At 45.3% G+C, this 18,275-nt stretch overlaps 1 protein-coding gene across 1 annotated transcript; it reads left to right on the top strand.

The window, feature by feature from the left end:
• The first annotated feature begins 6,678 nt into the window (after window positions 1–6,678).
• On the top strand, window positions 6,679–16,383 carry ZDHHC22 (zDHHC palmitoyltransferase 22). The gene is made up of 3 exons (XM_032801996.2): window positions 6,679–7,043; window positions 8,288–8,863; window positions 12,850–16,383. The coding sequence occupies exons 2-3, from the start codon at window positions 8,302–8,304 to the stop codon at window positions 13,113–13,115; spliced, it is 828 nt and encodes a 275-aa protein (XP_032657887.1). The 5' UTR covers window positions 6,679–7,043; window positions 8,288–8,301; the 3' UTR covers window positions 13,116–16,383.
• Window positions 16,384–18,275: the final 1,892 nt, after the last annotated feature.

Below are 18,275 nucleotides of genomic sequence, written 5' to 3'. Positions count from 1 at the left end.
GGGCGGCAGCAGTAAACACAAGTAGGAGTGGACAGCCCTTGGAGATGGCGATTGTTCCTGTTGACAGGAGGTTGTTTGAGCTGATCACTTTCACACATTCCTTGCTGTTTATGTAGGTTTTTAATCTGCTCCTGTAATTAATATTTCATTATTATTTTACATTCTATATTCACTGAAGTGCTCTGTTCCTGCAGAACTCTACATGGAAATGACCAAGCATTAAAGGAACATTAACCAGCTACTGGCTCTAACTACAATATTCTTCCATGAGCAGTGAGACTGCTGCCTTCTCAGGAGCTTTTAATGCCCAAAAGCTTTAAAAGAATCAGTTTTAAACAAAATGATTCACAGAAATCAAATTGATAGGGTTAGGCACCTTTGCTGTTAGCCTTCATAGGCTTTAGTTCAGATACTACGATAAATTCTTGTTAAGTTCACTGGGAGCTGGATCAGGTCCTAAATGAACCTACCTGAGGCGCATAGAGCCCGAAAGATGCTGAGCTCCCTCAAATCGCAGTGAAGAAAATCAGAATTGGGGGCATTTCACACTTTACAGAAGGTGCTCAGAACTTTGCAGGATTGAGCCTTTGGTTATGTTCTCTGCTGTTGGCCTCTTTTTGATTTGCCCCCACTCTCTTTTGCAGAGCTGCTTGAGAATTTTCTCTTACAGACCTTCCTGCCTGGACTTTCAGCCATCTGTTTGCAACTAAGTTAAGGTATGGGCATCTTTCCCTTCATGTGGGGCTCCTTTTCCACCTGTCTCCATGGGAGATTTTCCTTCCAATATTTTCTATTTTAAACAGATATTTATTGGCTTGCTGAAGTTTATTTGATCATAGAAAGTTGGTGTTTCCCAACATCAGCAGCCGGCAGCAAATGAGTCAAATCTTAATTTCTGCAACAGCTTTCATGACTAAAAAGAGCACATGCTAAATTGTTACTTGGTACATTTGTTTTAAACAGGCCTGATATTTCCTTGCTCTATTTAGCTACCTAACCAGGTACTTACATGGCCTTCACCAACACAGTATCCAAACACCCCTCATTACTTAAAATATGACACTAGTCTTTTGCTCTTCCTTTTCTGCCACCAAAAATGGGCTTAGGGTATTTCTTGAAGATGAATGACTGAGCGAATTAGGGTACTATTATGGGAAGGACTGAGTGAAGAGATGGGACTTATATATGACTCTGAATGTGTCAAGGCTAGTGGCCATTCTTATTTCTTGTGGCAAGAGTTCCAAGTTCTTGGTCTGGCTCCTGTGAAGGTTCCGTCTCCCATGGTCACAAGCCTTCCCTTATTAGTCCACAGCAACATCATTAAGTCAAGTGTTGTGGGAGGTCCTTGGTTGCCGCAGGATAGACAGTTTCTCAGGTATCCACGTCCAATTTCATATGGGGCTTTGCAAATCAAGACAGCTAATATTTTTAAACTTGACTTGGCCTGTGTATACTAGGTGCAAAGTCCTGTTTAAAATCATGTTAGTTAAAATCTGATAGTGAATACATTTTAAAACATAATCACTTTTCCTTATCTAGATCTGACTTTAGAGTTCATGTTTCTTGGTCCATTTGATTTTTGACTTTTCTAATGAGAATGAGAATAGCCTGATCTTCTGCATAAATTAGTATTTAGACACTTCTTTAAAAGGAGATTTAGCCTGATAGACTCAGATCACCCAAAGAGCCATTACAGCCTGTTCTGTAAATCTTTATAAATTCACAGATTATTGACCCTTTTTTGCCTTGCTCAATCTGCTAAGTGTTATAAATCCATGTGCTAAAGTTCCTTAGAACACTGTCACTGGACAAGGTTAGCACAAGCAGGTGCAAAAGAATATAGTTCTAAATGAAAAGTAACTGTTTTTTCATTTTCCTTTCCCCCTATTTACTACATGGATTAATGACCTGAATGTGTCTGACATACAAAGACGTGTCTGAAATACAGCAGGTTAAGAATGTGTCTTTAGGTAGCAAACTTTCCAGTTAGGCACCTTAAAACTAGCCCAGACTGATTTTTGGCATGCGACAAAGTGTGAAAACATAATGTGTTCCCTCATAGATATATTATATGCCAAATTTTAGCCCAAAGCATATTTTTACAGCTGAGTTATAAGCCCTGGAAAAGACAAGACATAATGAGACATCAACAAATAAACAAACCAGACAAAAGCTTGGCCCACACAGATGGGAACATGCTGCTGTCATTTAGTGTATTTCCACATTAAAGTTAATGATGGGCTGGATCAGGGAACTATACCTATATATATATTTATAATTGGAGATATACCAGTCTCCTAGAACTGGGAAGGGACCTTAGAAGGTCATTGAGTCCAGCCCCCTGCCTTCACTAGGCAGGACCAATTTTTGCCCCAGATCCCTAAGTGGCCCCCTCAAGGCTTGCGCTCACAACCCTGGGTTTAGCAGGCCAATGCTCAAACCACTGAGCTATCCCTCCCCCTGAGTATTTCATTTTCAATCTCTAGGCCACATATTCAAATCCAGAACAAGTCTGATAGTATCAGAAAGTCATCACCTTCTATCAACTGTTTAATAGCCCTAATGTGAGCAAGTTGATCTCTGTCCTTTCCCTTATTGACTGATGTCCTCATCACTAAAGCCACCAGCACAATTTGCACACTATGACTGGCAACCTAGGTCAAAAAACAGGAACATAATGTTATGTTCCCGAGTTCATCCCACCTGCCTTTCAATACTGCTCAATGGCCAGCAGCTCTCAATTATAGACAGGAGCTTAATTTTAGTCTCTGATTTTAGGAAGTCTTGGCCCTTGTTGACAATTTCAGTAGAGTAGCTAAGGACTGAACAAGGCCCCGGTACTGAATTCCCCTCTGCCCCATAATGTTGGTGCTCCCATCAATGTAGGTTTGATGTCTCTTGGTGAGTGGTGTGGGGTAATCTTGTCATTCTGATACACATTCTTTACTTTATTTCATGGCTAAACCGAAGACATCAGGTTTTGTCTGCCACATTTGATTAGCATTCAATCTTACCTAACACAATGAAACAGAAAACCCTTTAGATATTATGGATGTCCAGAATTTGAAAAGTAATTGACTGGAAAAAAAGCAACTGGAAGGATATAAGGTTTATTTGGACCTTAAGTGAAAATTTGAAATAAGCACCACTGAACATACTACAGATGGGATCCATTTCATCCAAACTATAGAATCAAATAACCTGTATTAAATTACTCACTTTTGTGAAATATAACCAATGGGCTGTCTCCTGAATGCAAACCTAATGGGACTGTTTGAAGCTATGCACATTTTTATTGGAAAAATATAAACGAAAACATAATTTGGGCTGCGATTTAGTGAGAGTTCACTGATGATCTCTGTTAGATGTGAAGCCAGAGAGCATGAAACATGGAATAGACTGGCACTGCATTTTATTTTGCTTAACATGGGCCAAGCATAGTGGATTGGATGTCTCAGGGAACAGACTATAGAGCAGTGGTGGGTAAATGTTTTGGCCCAAAGGCCACATCTGGGTATGGAAATTGTATGGCAGGCCATGAATGCTCATGCAATTGGAGGTTGGGGTGCAGGAGAGAGTGAGGGCTCCAGCTGTAGGTGCAGGCTCTGAGGTGGGACCAGAAATGAGAAGCTCAGGGTGCAGGAGGGGGCTCTGGATTGGGACCGAGGGGTTCAGAGGGTGGAAGGGGGATCAGGGCTGGGGCAGGGGGGTTGGAGCACGGGGTGGGGTTGCAGGCTCTAGGCGGTGCTTACATCAAGCGGCTCCCAGAAATGTCCCCCTTTCTGGCTTCTATGCGGGGGCACAGCTCTGGGCAGTTCTGCATGCTGTCCCGTCTGCAGGTGCCACCCCTGCAGCTTCCCATTGGCCATGATTCCCAGCCAATGGGAGCTGCGGGGGTGGCACTTGCGATGGGGGCAGCATGTGGAACCCCCTGGCTGCCCCTACGCATAGGAGTGGACAGAGAACATGCTGCTGCTTCTGGTAGCCATCCGGAGCTACACCATGCGCAGAGCGGGCAAGCTCCTGACCTTGCTCCCCGGCAGCAGCTCAGAGACTGGATTAAAATGTCTGAAGGGCCAGATGCAGCCCCTGGGCTATAGTTTCCCCACCCCTGCTATAGAGACTTTCATTTACTATGGTCTAGTGTAGCCCAGGTTAGTGGTGACCAAAAGATGCAATCAAATGATGGCTGTTTGACAGATTGTGTGGCATGAGTTAGTGAATTCCCAGTCTACTTCCTAGTAGTCAGTTGTCCACATCAGAGAAATCACCTTCACACTTGGCACTAATTAATCCTGTCTCCGGAGAGAGTTTAAAGGGTCAGTGGACCATGGAGATCAAAGTCCCTCCAAGCCAGGGGTGAGAGACTGGGGGCTGGCTCTGGAGTGGTGTGTGGAAGAAGGTCACAGTGCCCTTCTCCAAGAAGCACCAGTGTAATGGGTAATGATAATAATAATACCTAGCCCTTTTATGTAGGGCTTTTCATACAGAGATCACAAAGCCTTCATGAAGGAGGTAAATGTTCTTATTCCTGTTTTCACAGATGTGGAAACTGAGGAGTGGAGTGGTCAAGTGATTTATCTAAAGGCTTCCAGCAAGCCAGCAGCAGGGCTGTGACAAGAACCTAGGTCTCCTGTGCACTAGCCCACACTGCATCTCTAAAAGAGAAAATGGAAAACTTGCATTTCTCTGTCAATCAGTCTAGCTTCTTTCACCAGTATGACATTGGGGACGGGGGAAGGGAGAGAATAATACTAATTCCTGAAGTAAATATTGATGTCATTTGTTTTAATACATACCCACAAATTAACCATTGCTCTTGTTATTTCAGTGAGGGGATAAGCTAATTTGTCTAGCTTTTCTCAAATCTCTCTCTCACACATACAAACACAGACTCAAATTCCTCCCTGATATAACTCCACTGAAGTCAATGGAATTATACGAGAATTAATCCTGACCCCTCCTCCCCAGTCTCCCACTGCACAAACACAATAATGTGATCAGAGAAAAACAATTTATACCATATTTTTAAATATGAAGTCAGTATTTTGCTAGTCATAAAATTGTGAGCATCAAAGTCTGTAAGAGCATGTTAATGAAAGCAGCAGGCATAACTTAGCCACTGTACCACGCCAGTGGGAAAAGCTGCTCACTTTCTCTTATACATTTCACTCATAAACTGTAGCTTGTGGTGCTACCAGTATAGGAAGAATTAATGTCTTTCATGTTATTCATTCCCTTCAGTCAATGATCCTCCATTACATGAAAAGGTTTCAATGTATTTTTTCTGTTATTTTGATGTAAGCTGTTAAAATAAGAAAACACTGATTGTTTAACAGTAGAAGCTAGGCTGGTATATTCCTTCTTTTAAGGCTCACTCTAGTTTAAAATCAATAAATCAAGGAAATATTAAAAGATTTTGTTTATTTGAGATCATGACAGGGAGATCATTAGGATTGGAGTGAAGGCTGGGTGAATGCTGCCCAGTTTTCTCCACATTTTTGCTGAAGTTCATCTCAGTCATATCTCATTTCAGCTCCATTGTGCACAGGCCTGGCTTCCTCTGGCTTTTGTTATCCTAAATGGCTTTTTCTCTGATATGTTGAATCATGAAAGTGAGCTAAGAAAAAAAAGTTATTTATGCAACAAAACAAAAAAGTATTAAATAAAAAATATCTGACTGTCACTAACCCCCACAGTGTGTGCATGGGCGCGGGGGTGAGGGAGTAGTTCTTTTTCTCACAATGTGTATCTCCTTAGAAACTGAGACACAGGAGCACACTTCAGTCCTTCCCTGCCATGCACTCCACTTAGATGTGAGTGATGGGCCTCCCTGGCAAAAGCAGAGCCTGCTAATGAGTCGGAATCACAGGATGGTTCTTACGAAAGGGATCAATCCTAGGACCAGTTTGCAGCTACCAACCTGTATTTTCTTTCACCTGTGACCAGTTCAGAATTTGAATCTTGGTCTTCAGAGGTTCAAAGCACTAAGCCAGGGAGCCTCCTTGTGCCCCTTTCAAAGGCCAGACATTTATTTGACAAGCTGTGAGTGTTTGTCAATGTCTTATGTGTGGGTGTTTGTGTGTGTGTGTGTGTGCACATATTTTGGAGAGAGAGAGCATGCATGTGTATTGTTTGTTGTGGGGGGAAGAGTGTGCTAGTTACTCAGCACTTATGGACGTGGAATAATTAAAGCTCTGTGCACAGGTTCTCTGGGACCCGTTTAGCATACACCACAGTGCACTTTACTCCCCTCCCTTCAATGTTCATTAGTTGACTAGGGTGCCAGAGGTCGTGGATCTGGGTAAAAAAGAGGAGGCTGCCAGCCGAGAGAGAGAGAACCCCTCCCAAACTTTCCAGCCTTCACAAAACCGTTCCTCAGGGCTGCTGCTCTTCCCAGGAGTGGCTCGTCAGAAGCAGGCGAGACGTTTCCACCCTCCTTCTGAGGCACCTGCTGGAGCAGCAGTTTCCAGCCGGCCGGGCTGCAGCAGGCAGGACCTGCTCTGGGTTCTAGGTGAGTGAGCTCAGATTCGTCTTCCTTCCCGTCTCCTGCCCCACTGCCAGCAGCTCCACGATGCTACAACGGGTGGAACTGGGGGCTTTCAGAGAGCCCAGGCTCCAGGGCGCGTAGGGACACCTTCCCACTGCGTACGGGGTGCTGGTAGGGTGGGAGGGACCCCAGGTGCCGGGGCCCGGCGGCACACAATACTCTGGCTGGTGCTGCAGGGACAGCTGCCTCCAGTGCCACGGCTCCCAGGAGGGCTCCTGCCAGAGGCACTGAAGGGACAGCTCCCTATTTCCTGCTGGGGGTGCTGAAGGGACAGCTCCCTCCTCAGCACAGGGCGGTTCCTGCTGGGGGTGCTGAAGGGACAGCTCCCCATTGAGCTGCCTGCGGCTGTTGGGAGAGGGCTGCTAAGGGGGAAGCTCCTCGAGCCTCTGCAGTTCACACCGCGGCTGCTGCTAAGGCAGCGCCTGGCCTCGAAGGGCCACCAGCTTCTTCCCAGCTCCCTTGGACTCCGGCCACAGCAGATCCAGGCAGCCAGGTAACAAGAGCAACAACTATGCACTGCTAAAAACAGCAAGCAAGGGGATTTCAAGGTTATTCCGTGTGCCAGCCAGACAGCAAGCCGGGCGAGCGCGGAGAGGAGGGTGAGCTGATCTGGAGACTGCCCAGCGGTCCTGCCAGAACCAGGCTGGGGCTGCCAGTGTGGGCACCACACAAAGTTCCCAGTGGCTACTAAATCTTTAAAGTGTAAGGGACAAATGTGCTTCCGATTTAAGTTCCAGGCTGAAGTTTCCTTACAGTAGTGGATAAGGTCCAGCCGGGGAGTGTAAAAAGCGGGCAGCGCTGGAACGGGCGGCTCCCTGCTTCATTTATTTGTCATAGGTCCTTGTACCCTTGTACCTTTTAAATGTGTCTGGCACGGATGGAAAAAGAAAGAGCTAAACGTAGTCATCGTTGTGTTGGGGGAGCTGACATGGACCTGCCGAGATGGCTGCTGTTTTGTACCTTTGGTTTTTAGGGGATTTTGTGTGCTTGTTGCTGTAATCACGTGCATTGACTATACAATAACGACAGACAGACAGACACACACAGCGCTCTGTTGCTGTTACAGAGTTCCTCGCACAACGCCGAAGGTTGCAGCTGGGGCAGCAATTAGCAGGTGTTTTGTCCATTTCCTAATTTTGCGCATGTAGGGACAACAGTCATTGAGGTAATCTGCAGATCTGGGGCTGCCTTCCACGGATAAATTAGAATTCTGGATCTGATTCGTGTTGCAGTGGATTAGAGCAACCACCCTTTCTCGCTTCCCTTCTTCCCCCACCTTCCTTCTGACATGCAACACAAAAATTGACTCTGCCTGTAACAGGAACTCCTGTAGTAGAGAAATGGGGAGCCGCGGAGCGAGCTTTAGTGCTGATGCAGCCGGCAGACAGAGGCTCCAGACACCGCAGCCTCTGGGATCTCAGTGGCAGTGCCGCCTGCAAGCTCCCTGAAGCCAGGCACTGACTGGGGCTGTGACAGTAACAGCTGGGAAATGAGGAGCGATCGTTCCGCAAGTAGCTTGTCTTTGTCACACGCCACTGAACTGGTGGGGGTTTCATTGCAGGGGGTGAGTGTGGCAGACGGGAGGGAGGGGCGGGGGAGGACAGGAGAGATGGCATTACCAGGAGCAAACAGGGGAGCCGAGGGGAGGCGGGGGGGATGGGGAACCTGGAAGGAAATGGACGCATCAAGTATCTGTCCGAGGCGGTGATGTTTGTTCTCTTCTTGCTCTCTCTGCAGGAATGTAATCCACAATGCTAGTTCTCAGGGTGCTCAATGTTGTTGCTCCAGCCTACTTCCTGTGCATCTCCTTAGTGACCTTCGTCCTCCAGCTCTTTCTCTTCATCCCCAGCATGTTCAAAGACCCTTCCACCACCCCACTTTTCTCTCCGGCTCTGCTGCATGGGGCCCTCTTCCTCTTCCTCTCAGCTAATGCCCTGGGGAACTACATCCTTGTGATACAGAACTCCCCTGAAGACCTGGGCAAGTGCCTGAACTCGGGCAGAGGAGCCGAAGTGGTAGCGGACCAGCCGGACAGAAGCAGGTCCCCTTGCTCAGCCTTGCCCAGCACCCACTTCTGTAGACTGTGTGCCAGAGTCACCCAAAGGCATGACCACCACTGTTTCTTCACAGGGAACTGCATCGGGAGCAGGAACATGCGGAACTTCATCATGTTCTGCCTCTACACCTCCTTGGCTTGTCTCGACTCCCTGGTGGCAGGGGTGGCTTACATTTCTGCAGTGCTCTCTATGTCCTTTGCAAACCCACTGGCCTTCCTCACCCTCCTGCCTCACTCCATCAGCCAGTTCTTCTCAGGTAAGTGGCCTCTCTCCCAAAGAAAGTGGCCTCTCTCCCTTTGCTCAAATATGTCACTTGGGTCCTGCTCTTTCCTAGGCAACTTTGTGAGGGGTGGAGGGTGGGGAAAAGGAAGGGAGAGGTTCCTGTGCTCATGGATCTCTTCATTGAGATTTGGTGTACATTTCCTGCAGTACTTTAGCTCTGTGATCAAAGGCCCTACTGAAATCGAGGCTGGGCCCCAGCCAGGTTCCAGACACAGCCCTCTTCATAATTTATTAGGTTCTTAAAAAAACCCAAACCCAGTGCCTAAGACAGAGCATCAGTGAGCAGGCCTGGTGGGCACAGAGACAGTCCAGTGCAACTAGGCAGCAGGAGAAAGAATTTCACTCATTATCCTCCCTAGGTGCCTGGGCGTGGTTCTCAATTTCTTCAGAGGGGGGAACCATATCCTAATAGAGATTGACTGGGGGACACTTCCCCTTCCATTTGCCATCACCTGGTCACTCCTCCACTCCCATTAGACACACACCCAGCCCCATCGCCTTTCCCATTCACCATCATCCAGCCCCACCTCCCCTTCCATTCGCCATCATCCTGCCCCATCTCCCCATCATAAAACACACACCCAGTCCCACCTCCTTTCCCATTAGACATCACCAAGCCCAGTCACCCCTCTCATTAGACACAAGCCCAGACCCAGCTCCTTTCCCTTCCCAATAAACACACCTCACCCCACATCCCCTCCTTGTGGCAAGTACAGCAGCTGCTTGCATGGAGAATCAGTGTTAGGAAATTATGCTAGCTTTTTTTAATGCTATCTAGCAGATGGAAACAAAGAAGAGAAATAGTATGATGTGACCAATCAGCTCTCTGCAGACCTCCAGCTAGTTCTTTGCAGACCACAGTTTGAGAGCCACCATTGATCTCTGAAAGCGCCCCACGCCAAAAGCAAATATATTCAGAGGAATAATCTCTTGCTGCTGACCCTTCCTTTTTATACCTTTCAAGATGCCCTTTCTCCATCTGCATCTTTTCCTGCTCCTCATCAATTCTCCCCCTACTCCTCTAAATTCTTTTCCTGATCCTACTTCCACAGCTCTGCCTCAGCACCTCTGGTTCTGTCCCTCCTCATCTCACCATGCCGCCAAGACCCTCCAAATGCACTAAGTCTAAATTTGAGACAAAACCCTAGAATGAAGGGCATTTGACAAGTCGCTACACAGAAAGCTTATAGACTAGTGGTACTCTGAAAGTGACTAAGTAAAAATGTCATTTTTTTAACCATCAGACCTGCAGCCTGTGTGTATCAGAATCAGATCTCCTCACTTTGCTGACTAAAACAGGACTTTTGTTCTCACCCATGCAGAGCCACTCAGCTCAGGGAAACCAGGATTTTATTCTGGGGTCATGAATCAACAGGACTGTTACTATGTTTTGATTGCAAAATCTTGCTACTGATACATGAGCCACAAGGAACCCAGCTTGATTTTCAGATTCCAGGCTGAGAAGGCTGGCATTTAAAAACAAACAAGCAGCAATTTACTTAGAAAAGTATCCCATTTTGGCATGGTAGTCACTGAAAGACAATAGACATGGAACCCTGCCATGAGATTTTGATCAAGTCACTTTTCCAAGTAGAACCACATTTTAAATAACATTGGATAAACTTCTTCAGAATGAATAACGCCAGACTTGATGCTCTCCTCTTCTAAGCTATGCTTGACACAGCAAAATGGAGTGGGGGAAAAGGTGAGGAGGCCACCAGGAGGCTGGTTATGACTCTTTGATTCTGTGGGCTCATCTTTATCAACCCTAGCATATGTTAGAGCAAAACCCTAGGCTTCACTAACTTATGTCACTAGTGTATGGACCCTAAAGGACCATGTATTAACTGAGGATCAGTGCAGCAGAGCAGAACTCCACCACACTCCAGCACATCCTTTTCCTCCTCTGACATGCTATCTATGGTGGCAGCAGGTGACCACTGGAGTAGGAGATGGATCTGCAAGTTTTATACCAGCTAGATTAATTGTCAGCTTGCTAGTTGTGGCCAGAATCTGTGATCAGGAGGCATAAAAGAGCCATCATGGATATCAGAATTTGTCCCAAAATCTATAAATTCAGCATCATGATTCAGCATTTCTGGCATAAATAATGTGCAGCAATAAGAGTGAGATCACATCAAGTTCACAAGGAACAAAAGTAAATTTGGATTTAAAATGGTCTCTGGTAATGACGGGCAAATGAGGGGCATTTTTGTAAATGTCTGTCAGATCGGATCTACTGACAAAACTATAGACTACTGTTTATTTGGATAACGTAAGAATAGGATGAACAAACCTTATGTCCATTAAGTATGGCTCAGGGAAGCTTTATACTTGCAAAAAGAGACAAAGGATTCCTCTTCTCACAACATGGTGACTTTCTGAATCATGGCCTCAAATAAATCTTGCAGGCTTGTTGCAAAATCCCCAGCTCCCAACAGAGCATTATCAGGAAAAATGAACCAATCTCTATCACTCTTGCTTCCAATAAATGCTGAGAAGCTCATGCTTGTATCTGACCTTCCTATTCAATATTTCAAGTTACCCTCACTAACCAAATTAGTATGAAGATTCTTCACCTCCTTAAGGGGATCTGTTCTTCCCTTGCCATGTTGTGCATGATGTCTATTGGGATCTGACAATGAAAGAAAGTTGATATTTAATTTAAAAAGCAATACTTAATGGTTCAAGTGTTCAGGACTGAAAAGCCAAATGCTGTAGTCTGTTTGAAAAGAATCATCCTGTAAATGTTCTCTCCTAGCCAAGTCCAAAACTTGAAGTGAAGTCAAAGTGTAATTTTGTGGCAGCCAATAGCCAGACTATTAATTTCAGCATTTCAAGATGGAGAAGCTGGAATTCATAGATTTTAAGGCCAGAGGGGACTATTAGATCATCTACTCTGAACTCCTGTATAACACAATTCCAATAACTGGAGGAGCCATGAGCTACTTACTGCCAGCCACCCAGCCCTGTTTTGGTGACTCCTGATGAGAGAGGATGAGGCAGGACTGGCTATAAGACTAGCCAGCACTCCTGCACCATTCCCTATGGTGACTTCTACAGAGAGAGGCTTGGATTAGAGTAACTTGAGTTGTCCCCCCTGCACCATTCCTACATTCTTCTCTTCAGGAGGGAAAGGTGACATTAGAGAGTCCTTTTAAAAGACCTGTAAGGAATTAGTTATGATACATTTCATAGCTTTATCAGTACTAAAAATATTGGCAGATCCTGAGCGGGTGCAAATTGGCCCATATACTGATATCATACTATATATAGAGAGATATATAGGGCCAGAACTATAGCTGCTGTAAATTTTCACAGCTCCATTGACTTCAATGGAATTAGGCCAATTTGCACCCGCTGAGGATCTGCCCATATTTTTTAGTACTTATATGTGTATAAAATTATATATAACTTTTTCAAAACAATGATTAGAAGTACCTGTCAGATTCAATGTTTCCATAAGTCTTTTAGGGTGCTGTAGCCATGTACGCAAGAGATGTTACTGTCCTGTAAGCTAGTGCATTGTAGATTCAGACCCTGCTTTCCCATGCAAAAACATCCCATGTAGACAGGCCCTATGTCATTTAGGCACTTTTGAAAATGTTACTAACAATGATTAAAATACATTTTATATTTTGTGGAATTTTCACAAGCCCTGATGCTACATATTAACAGTATAAACCCTAGTCTAGTCTAACCTTTAGCATTTTAATATTTTTCCCCAACAGTGTTAGTTGCATTAATTATCATGAATGAAATACTTCAATTAGAATAATAAGAATGATTAATTCTCTTTTTCCTTCTAGCTCTCCAGTTGTATAATTGTTATAGAATATAATTCAGTTTCCAGGGCTCTGCAGGTTGAATATTTCTGGATTGCTAATATACTAATATGTGGGGTGTGTATAAAATATTGTTTCTTTTTTCTCTTCCCCTCTCCTGGCTCTGGAACTGCAGGAGCTCTTCTTAGCTCTGAAATGCTTGTCATTCTCATGCTGTACCTCTGGCTTGGAATTGGACTTGCCTGTGCTGGCTTCTGTTCCCACCAGATACTGTTGATTTTACGAGGGCAAACTCGCTACCAGGTGCGGAAGGGGATGGTGGTAAGAGCCCGGCCCTGGAGGAAGAACCTGCAGGATGTCTTTGGGAAGAGGTGGCTAATAGGACTTCTCATTCCTATGCTAAATGTGGGAAGTAACTATCACAGGCATAAAGACAAGTAACTCTCTACAACACACACACACACACAGATATACCCCTACTTTCTCATACTCTGCTACAACATGGCAAAGTTGGGATAGTCCCCCTTTCAGTACTGCAGGCTCTAGGGGGGAGGGATTGGCTAGCAAACTGAACAGACATAAGGGATTGTCTTTCTGTTCTGTGCTTGTACAGTGCCTAGCACAATGGGGTCCACATCCATGACTAGGGCTCCTAGCTGCTATGTTAATACAAATAATAAATATTAATAAGGAGATCACAAACCATGTAGATGAAGAGATACTGCCGCTTTGTAGACACATCACTGCACCTGTGTACATGGCAACAGTCTCTGTACTATTAGAAAAAGAATATTCAAATCCTCCTTTAGGTGCCTTTCTCACTCTTTTATCTCCCCTCTCTCTCTTGCTCTCTCTCTCTTATTTAATCTATGCCTTCTCCCACAACTGGCAGCAGGATCCTTCTCCAGCTAGCTGATAGCCTATGCTATCATGACTAGATTGTAAGCAAAGTATATGTTCCTGGGTGGGGGGTTCCAAGTTGGAGCTTTATGAAACACAGAGTGACCTGAGACAGAAAGAAGCATTTAACAATAAAACTGTAGTGCAGCCAAACCCTCTAGGAAGAGGCTGCTAGGAAGGCAGAGAGAGTCTAGTCTCCATAGACTAGAAATTAGGGATGGAAAGGACTTATTAGGTGTCTTGATCTCCAATTATTCTTGATCTGTTCCCTTCGTAGGTGTATGAAGGGATAGCAGCTAATAGACTGACCACGAGGCCTGTCAGGATTGCAGCTCTGTTGGCTGCTTCTCAGAGTATTTCTTCTTCAACTCCCCACCCCCAACTCTTGCCTTATGACACAGTCCATGGCACAATTGTCTATCTGGCTCCAAGGACCAGCAAGCAGATCTAATAATGGACCTTGGATCAAATAAGGCAGAGATACAAGGAAAGAAAACTGTGAGCATGAATGGAAAAGATGCATTTGAGAGTTGGGCTGTGTGTGACAGCGGTAGGCTGGGGTGACTTGTGTGAGTGAGTGACAGACAGTGCATGCACACAGACTGGCCTGGCAGGAGAGTGTAAGTGGCAGCACTTAAATGTACATCCTGATGTAGCACACAGTCAAAGATGGTTCGTCTATGTTAAGTGGTGGTCAGAGTTCAGACCTCACTGGAAGACAGTGGGGTTCTCCAAAGACACTTTGCTATAATTTTGTAGTAGTATTAAAAATTAACAAAATTATTACCTCAAACATTCCTGCCATACCTTTACCATAGACTCTTCAGAGGTTCTCAAACTGGGGAGGGGGAGCATGAGAAGCTTTAGGGAAAAAATTACTGCACATATTCAGAGCTGGGTGGCCCGAGAGTGGTGGCCATACCATATCATGCCATCTTTACTTCTGCGCTACTGCTGGCAGCGGTGCTGTCTTCAGAGCTGGGTGCCTGGCCAGCAACTGCCACTCTCCACTCTGCCTTCAGAGCTGGGCAGTCAAAAAGCGGCAGCTGCTGGCCAGGTGCTGGTGGGGGGAAGGTACAGTAAATTACAACAGATACAAAGAAGGGGGGATGTGATCAAGTTTGAGAACAAATGCTTTAGGACATTTCCTCTAGCCCAGGTATAGTGGAGTATGTTCATTATGGTGTATCTCCAACAAAGAAATTAACGGAGTTACTATTGGGATTAATCAGTCCAGAATGTCAGTATGTCCTGCTGCAGCAAACCCCACCATATCAGAGATACCATGCTGATAGGTGCCTTAAAAAAAGACCCTACCACTTTTCAAAAATTATCACAGTGCTTTATTCCCAGGGGCTTATTATAATGAGAAGAAGCCTCTGTTATGGTCATCTTTGCATCAGCCAGTGTGGCCTGGATGGGAATCCACTACTTCTCTTAATAGACTGGAGGGGCCACTGTTAAGCAATGAAAGCTGTATTTCTTCCTTGAACACCACTCTTAATCTACCCTGGGGGAGGAGCATAATACCTGCTATCAAAGTTGTGTTTCTCCCATAGCAGTGCACAGCTGTCATTCCTACAGACTTTAGAACTGGCTCTCAGACAGCTCTAGCATGATCCCAGAGTGTACACAAGTAACAAACAAACACAGTACATTGTGATGAGCTGCGTGACCTTGAGAATATACTGCAGAAATAACTAGTTGTGTAGGTAGAACACACATAAACAATATTCTTTCCACATTGAATGTGTGTTCGCATGAACACACCAGTATTTACATGTACAGTATGCTGTATTTTCACTAACAGACAACAATAAAATGTTCTGATTTTTTAAGTTATCTTCTAGATGTTGTGATCTTTAACTGCTCTTTTGTTCTATTTGTGTGTGTGGACACGTATGTGTATAACAGCATGTTTAGCCACCTTCTATGTACAGTAGGAAGAAATTAGGAGTCAGGTCTCCTGGGTTCTTTTCCTGGCTCTGCCACTAATTCACTGTGTGACCTTGGGCAAGCCACTTCATCTCTCTACTTTAGTCACCCCATCTGAAAATAGATCTAATAACATAGGAGGGTTGTGAGGTTTAATTTGCATTTGTAAAGTGTTAGGAGGTCCTCAGACAAAATGTGCTAGAGAAATGTTACTATTAGTATTACCCACAGACTGCTTGTCCAAGTGAATTACTACCTACTAGTACCTATACAACAGAAAAGTTCACCTTGACAGTATCTCGACTTGGAAATGAATTAATTGTTTCTGACAGTGCTCTTGTTATTGGATTGTGAGGAAGCACTTTCCACTGTATACCTGACCTGAGAAGTATTCTTAGGATTATTCTTATTCCACAGTCTAGCTGATCCAACTTCCTCTTCTCATCACTGATTCTATGTTTTATTCCTGAAGTGGACAGACTTGCAAGACTTCAGCCAGTAGCTTTTTTGTGTCAGCACAAATTATGAAATTATGTTGTGGAATTCTCATCCTCTGCATGTGCCATTTTATTGGCACTGTCGGTTTGGTCAACTCCTGCTAGTCACTCCTTGCAGACATGTTACTTCAGACTGTCATCTCAGGAGGTATCACATACTAAAAAGGGTGGGGCCAGCTCAGTACTTGGAAGGGGGAGTCTTCCAAGGAAAACCCAGATATTACACAAAGTAATTCAGTAAAAATCACTATTCTCTCCAAGTCAGTAACCAGTGCCCCACCCTGATGCTAGAGACAGCTATGCTGACAGAAGGTCCTAACCATTTCAGTCATAAAAAATTTCCACATTTTTAGCAAGTGTTAATCCTGGTATCACAGCCAAATTGCAGTATGGGGAACTGTAGTGGGGCGGACTACCCCACTCCCTGTGAGAATGGGCTGTGGCAGGCCAGGGGGCCTGTGCAGACAGGGAGCCAATCAGAAAAGGGCTTATGGGGAGCCAGTCAGGGCCCAGATTGTAGACAGTCAATCAGGGTCGAGCTCAGATGTATATAAAGGCTGCCCAGAGCAGGAGCAGTGAGTCTGTCCTAGACCTTCAAAGGGAGAAGGTCAGTCTCCAAAGGGGAGACTAGCACCATGGACAGGGCAGGCTCAGGGAGGCTAGAAGGCTCTAGCCCCTAGCTGCCAGGCTGCAGGCCCTGAGGGGAAGGGCCTAGCGAGTGTAAGGAGAAGCGGCCCAGAGAAACAGACTGAGGAGGGGACAAGGAGGAGGACAGTGAGGCTGATGCCAGAGGGTCCCTGGGCTGGGACCCAGAGTAGAGGGTGGGCCTAGGGCCCCCCCACCCCCTTCTCCTTGCAGTACATCTAGCCTTTGGCCGTAGGGAGCGGCCATTATAGACCACGGCAGATCCCTGCCAATAGGGATTAGACTCTGAAGGTGAGTGGTTCCACATGAAGGCTGGAGTGGAGGACTGCCGATGATTGATCCCCAGAAGAGGGTGCAGATGGACTAAGGGGCACTGCCGGAGGGCAGTGGTCTCGAAGACGATGCCACTGAGCAGGGAGCAACGTGGGTCCAGAGATGCTGACCGAGGGCAGAACAACGGACGGGACACCACCAGGAGGGGGTGCTCCACTGGACAGAGCTAATTCCCAGAGTCACCAGCAGGAGGTGCAGGGTGGTGAGTCCCAACCCGTTACAGGAACTGTATCGTGACTCCCTAAAATTCCTCCTGCAATTTCAGTTATTCCTCACTTCCTGACCTAAACTGATGTGTTGTGTTAATGTAGGCTCTTAAATAGCTTTTCTGAACCATGCTACAGGTGCCTGCATTTTAGCAGTACTGAAGTGACTTCTGCTTGTATATCTTCTTGCAATTAATGTCTTTTGGGATGAAAGGCACTATAGAAATGTAACATTGTGGTGTTGTATGTTGGCTTATCGCTCTGCTCTCCTCCCAACTCTGTGAACTGCAACATCCAAAATCTAAGACTGGTGAGTCCCTTGGGAGCAGCAGATGTCTGGGTGGTTGGATAAGTGAGAAGGTTTGACATCTCTTCTATATGGTACCTAAGGTTTCATCAAAATCTCAGAGGGAATAGAACCCAAATTTTAACAGCTCCAACCAGAACCTTTGCTCCTGGCTGAGACTTGGCAAATTAGGTCCAAGCCCAAGAGCAACATAGTTACTTTCAACAAAATCTCAGGAAATCAGTTTGATTCTAAAGTTTGATAAAAGTAAAGAAGAAAACTCTTCCCATCTTCAGCTTTTGGAAAGCTTTTACTTAATGTTCAGAATAACAATAACAATTATAATATAAACACATTTTGCAAAGTGATGGTTTCTAACAGGGGCTAACTGCTCCTATTATTTTGAAAACTAAATATTAAGGGCTTAGTCATGTTTGAAAGCCAGCATTGTGCTGAGAGTGGTGTGAAGGTGGAGTGCACCATAAGGTTCTCCGGGGGTCAGGGGGTATTAGATGCTGCTCTCTGAGTCCAGTCAGGTGTGCTTTATTGGCTGGTACAGGATGAGGGAAGCTGATTCATGGCTCCATGTCTTGCACCCTCTTTGTTGGCTGTGAACATGTATGGGAACCAGGCACATTCTGGCCCTTAATATGGTTTAAGATACTGACTTAGAAAAGTGGCTATTTCAAAAAATGGTGGTTTCGCTGAAGTCTGAAAAAATCCTAGAAGTGACAGTAGAGACCAAACCAAATGAAAGCTTGCAGTGCAATGTCACTGCGAGAGAAGACAAGCAGCCATC

Source organism: Chelonoidis abingdonii, chromosome 4, assembly GCF_003597395.2.
Source record: "Chelonoidis abingdonii isolate Lonesome George chromosome 4, CheloAbing_2.0, whole genome shotgun sequence".
NCBI lineage: Eukaryota > Metazoa > Chordata > Testudines > Testudinidae > Chelonoidis > Chelonoidis abingdonii.
Note: the sequence above shows the minus strand (reverse complement) of the source record. Positions and strands in the feature narration are given on the sequence as shown.

Coding starts and splice junctions, on each gene's coding strand:
- ZDHHC22 (XM_032801996.2), top strand. CDS start 8,302: ATGCTAGTTCTCAGGGTGCTCAATGTTGTTGCTCCAGCCTACTTCCTG. Junction 8,864..12,849: donor CATCAGCCAGTTCTTCTCAG/GTAAGTGGCCTC, acceptor CTGGAACTGCAG/GAGCTCTTCTTAGCTCTGAA.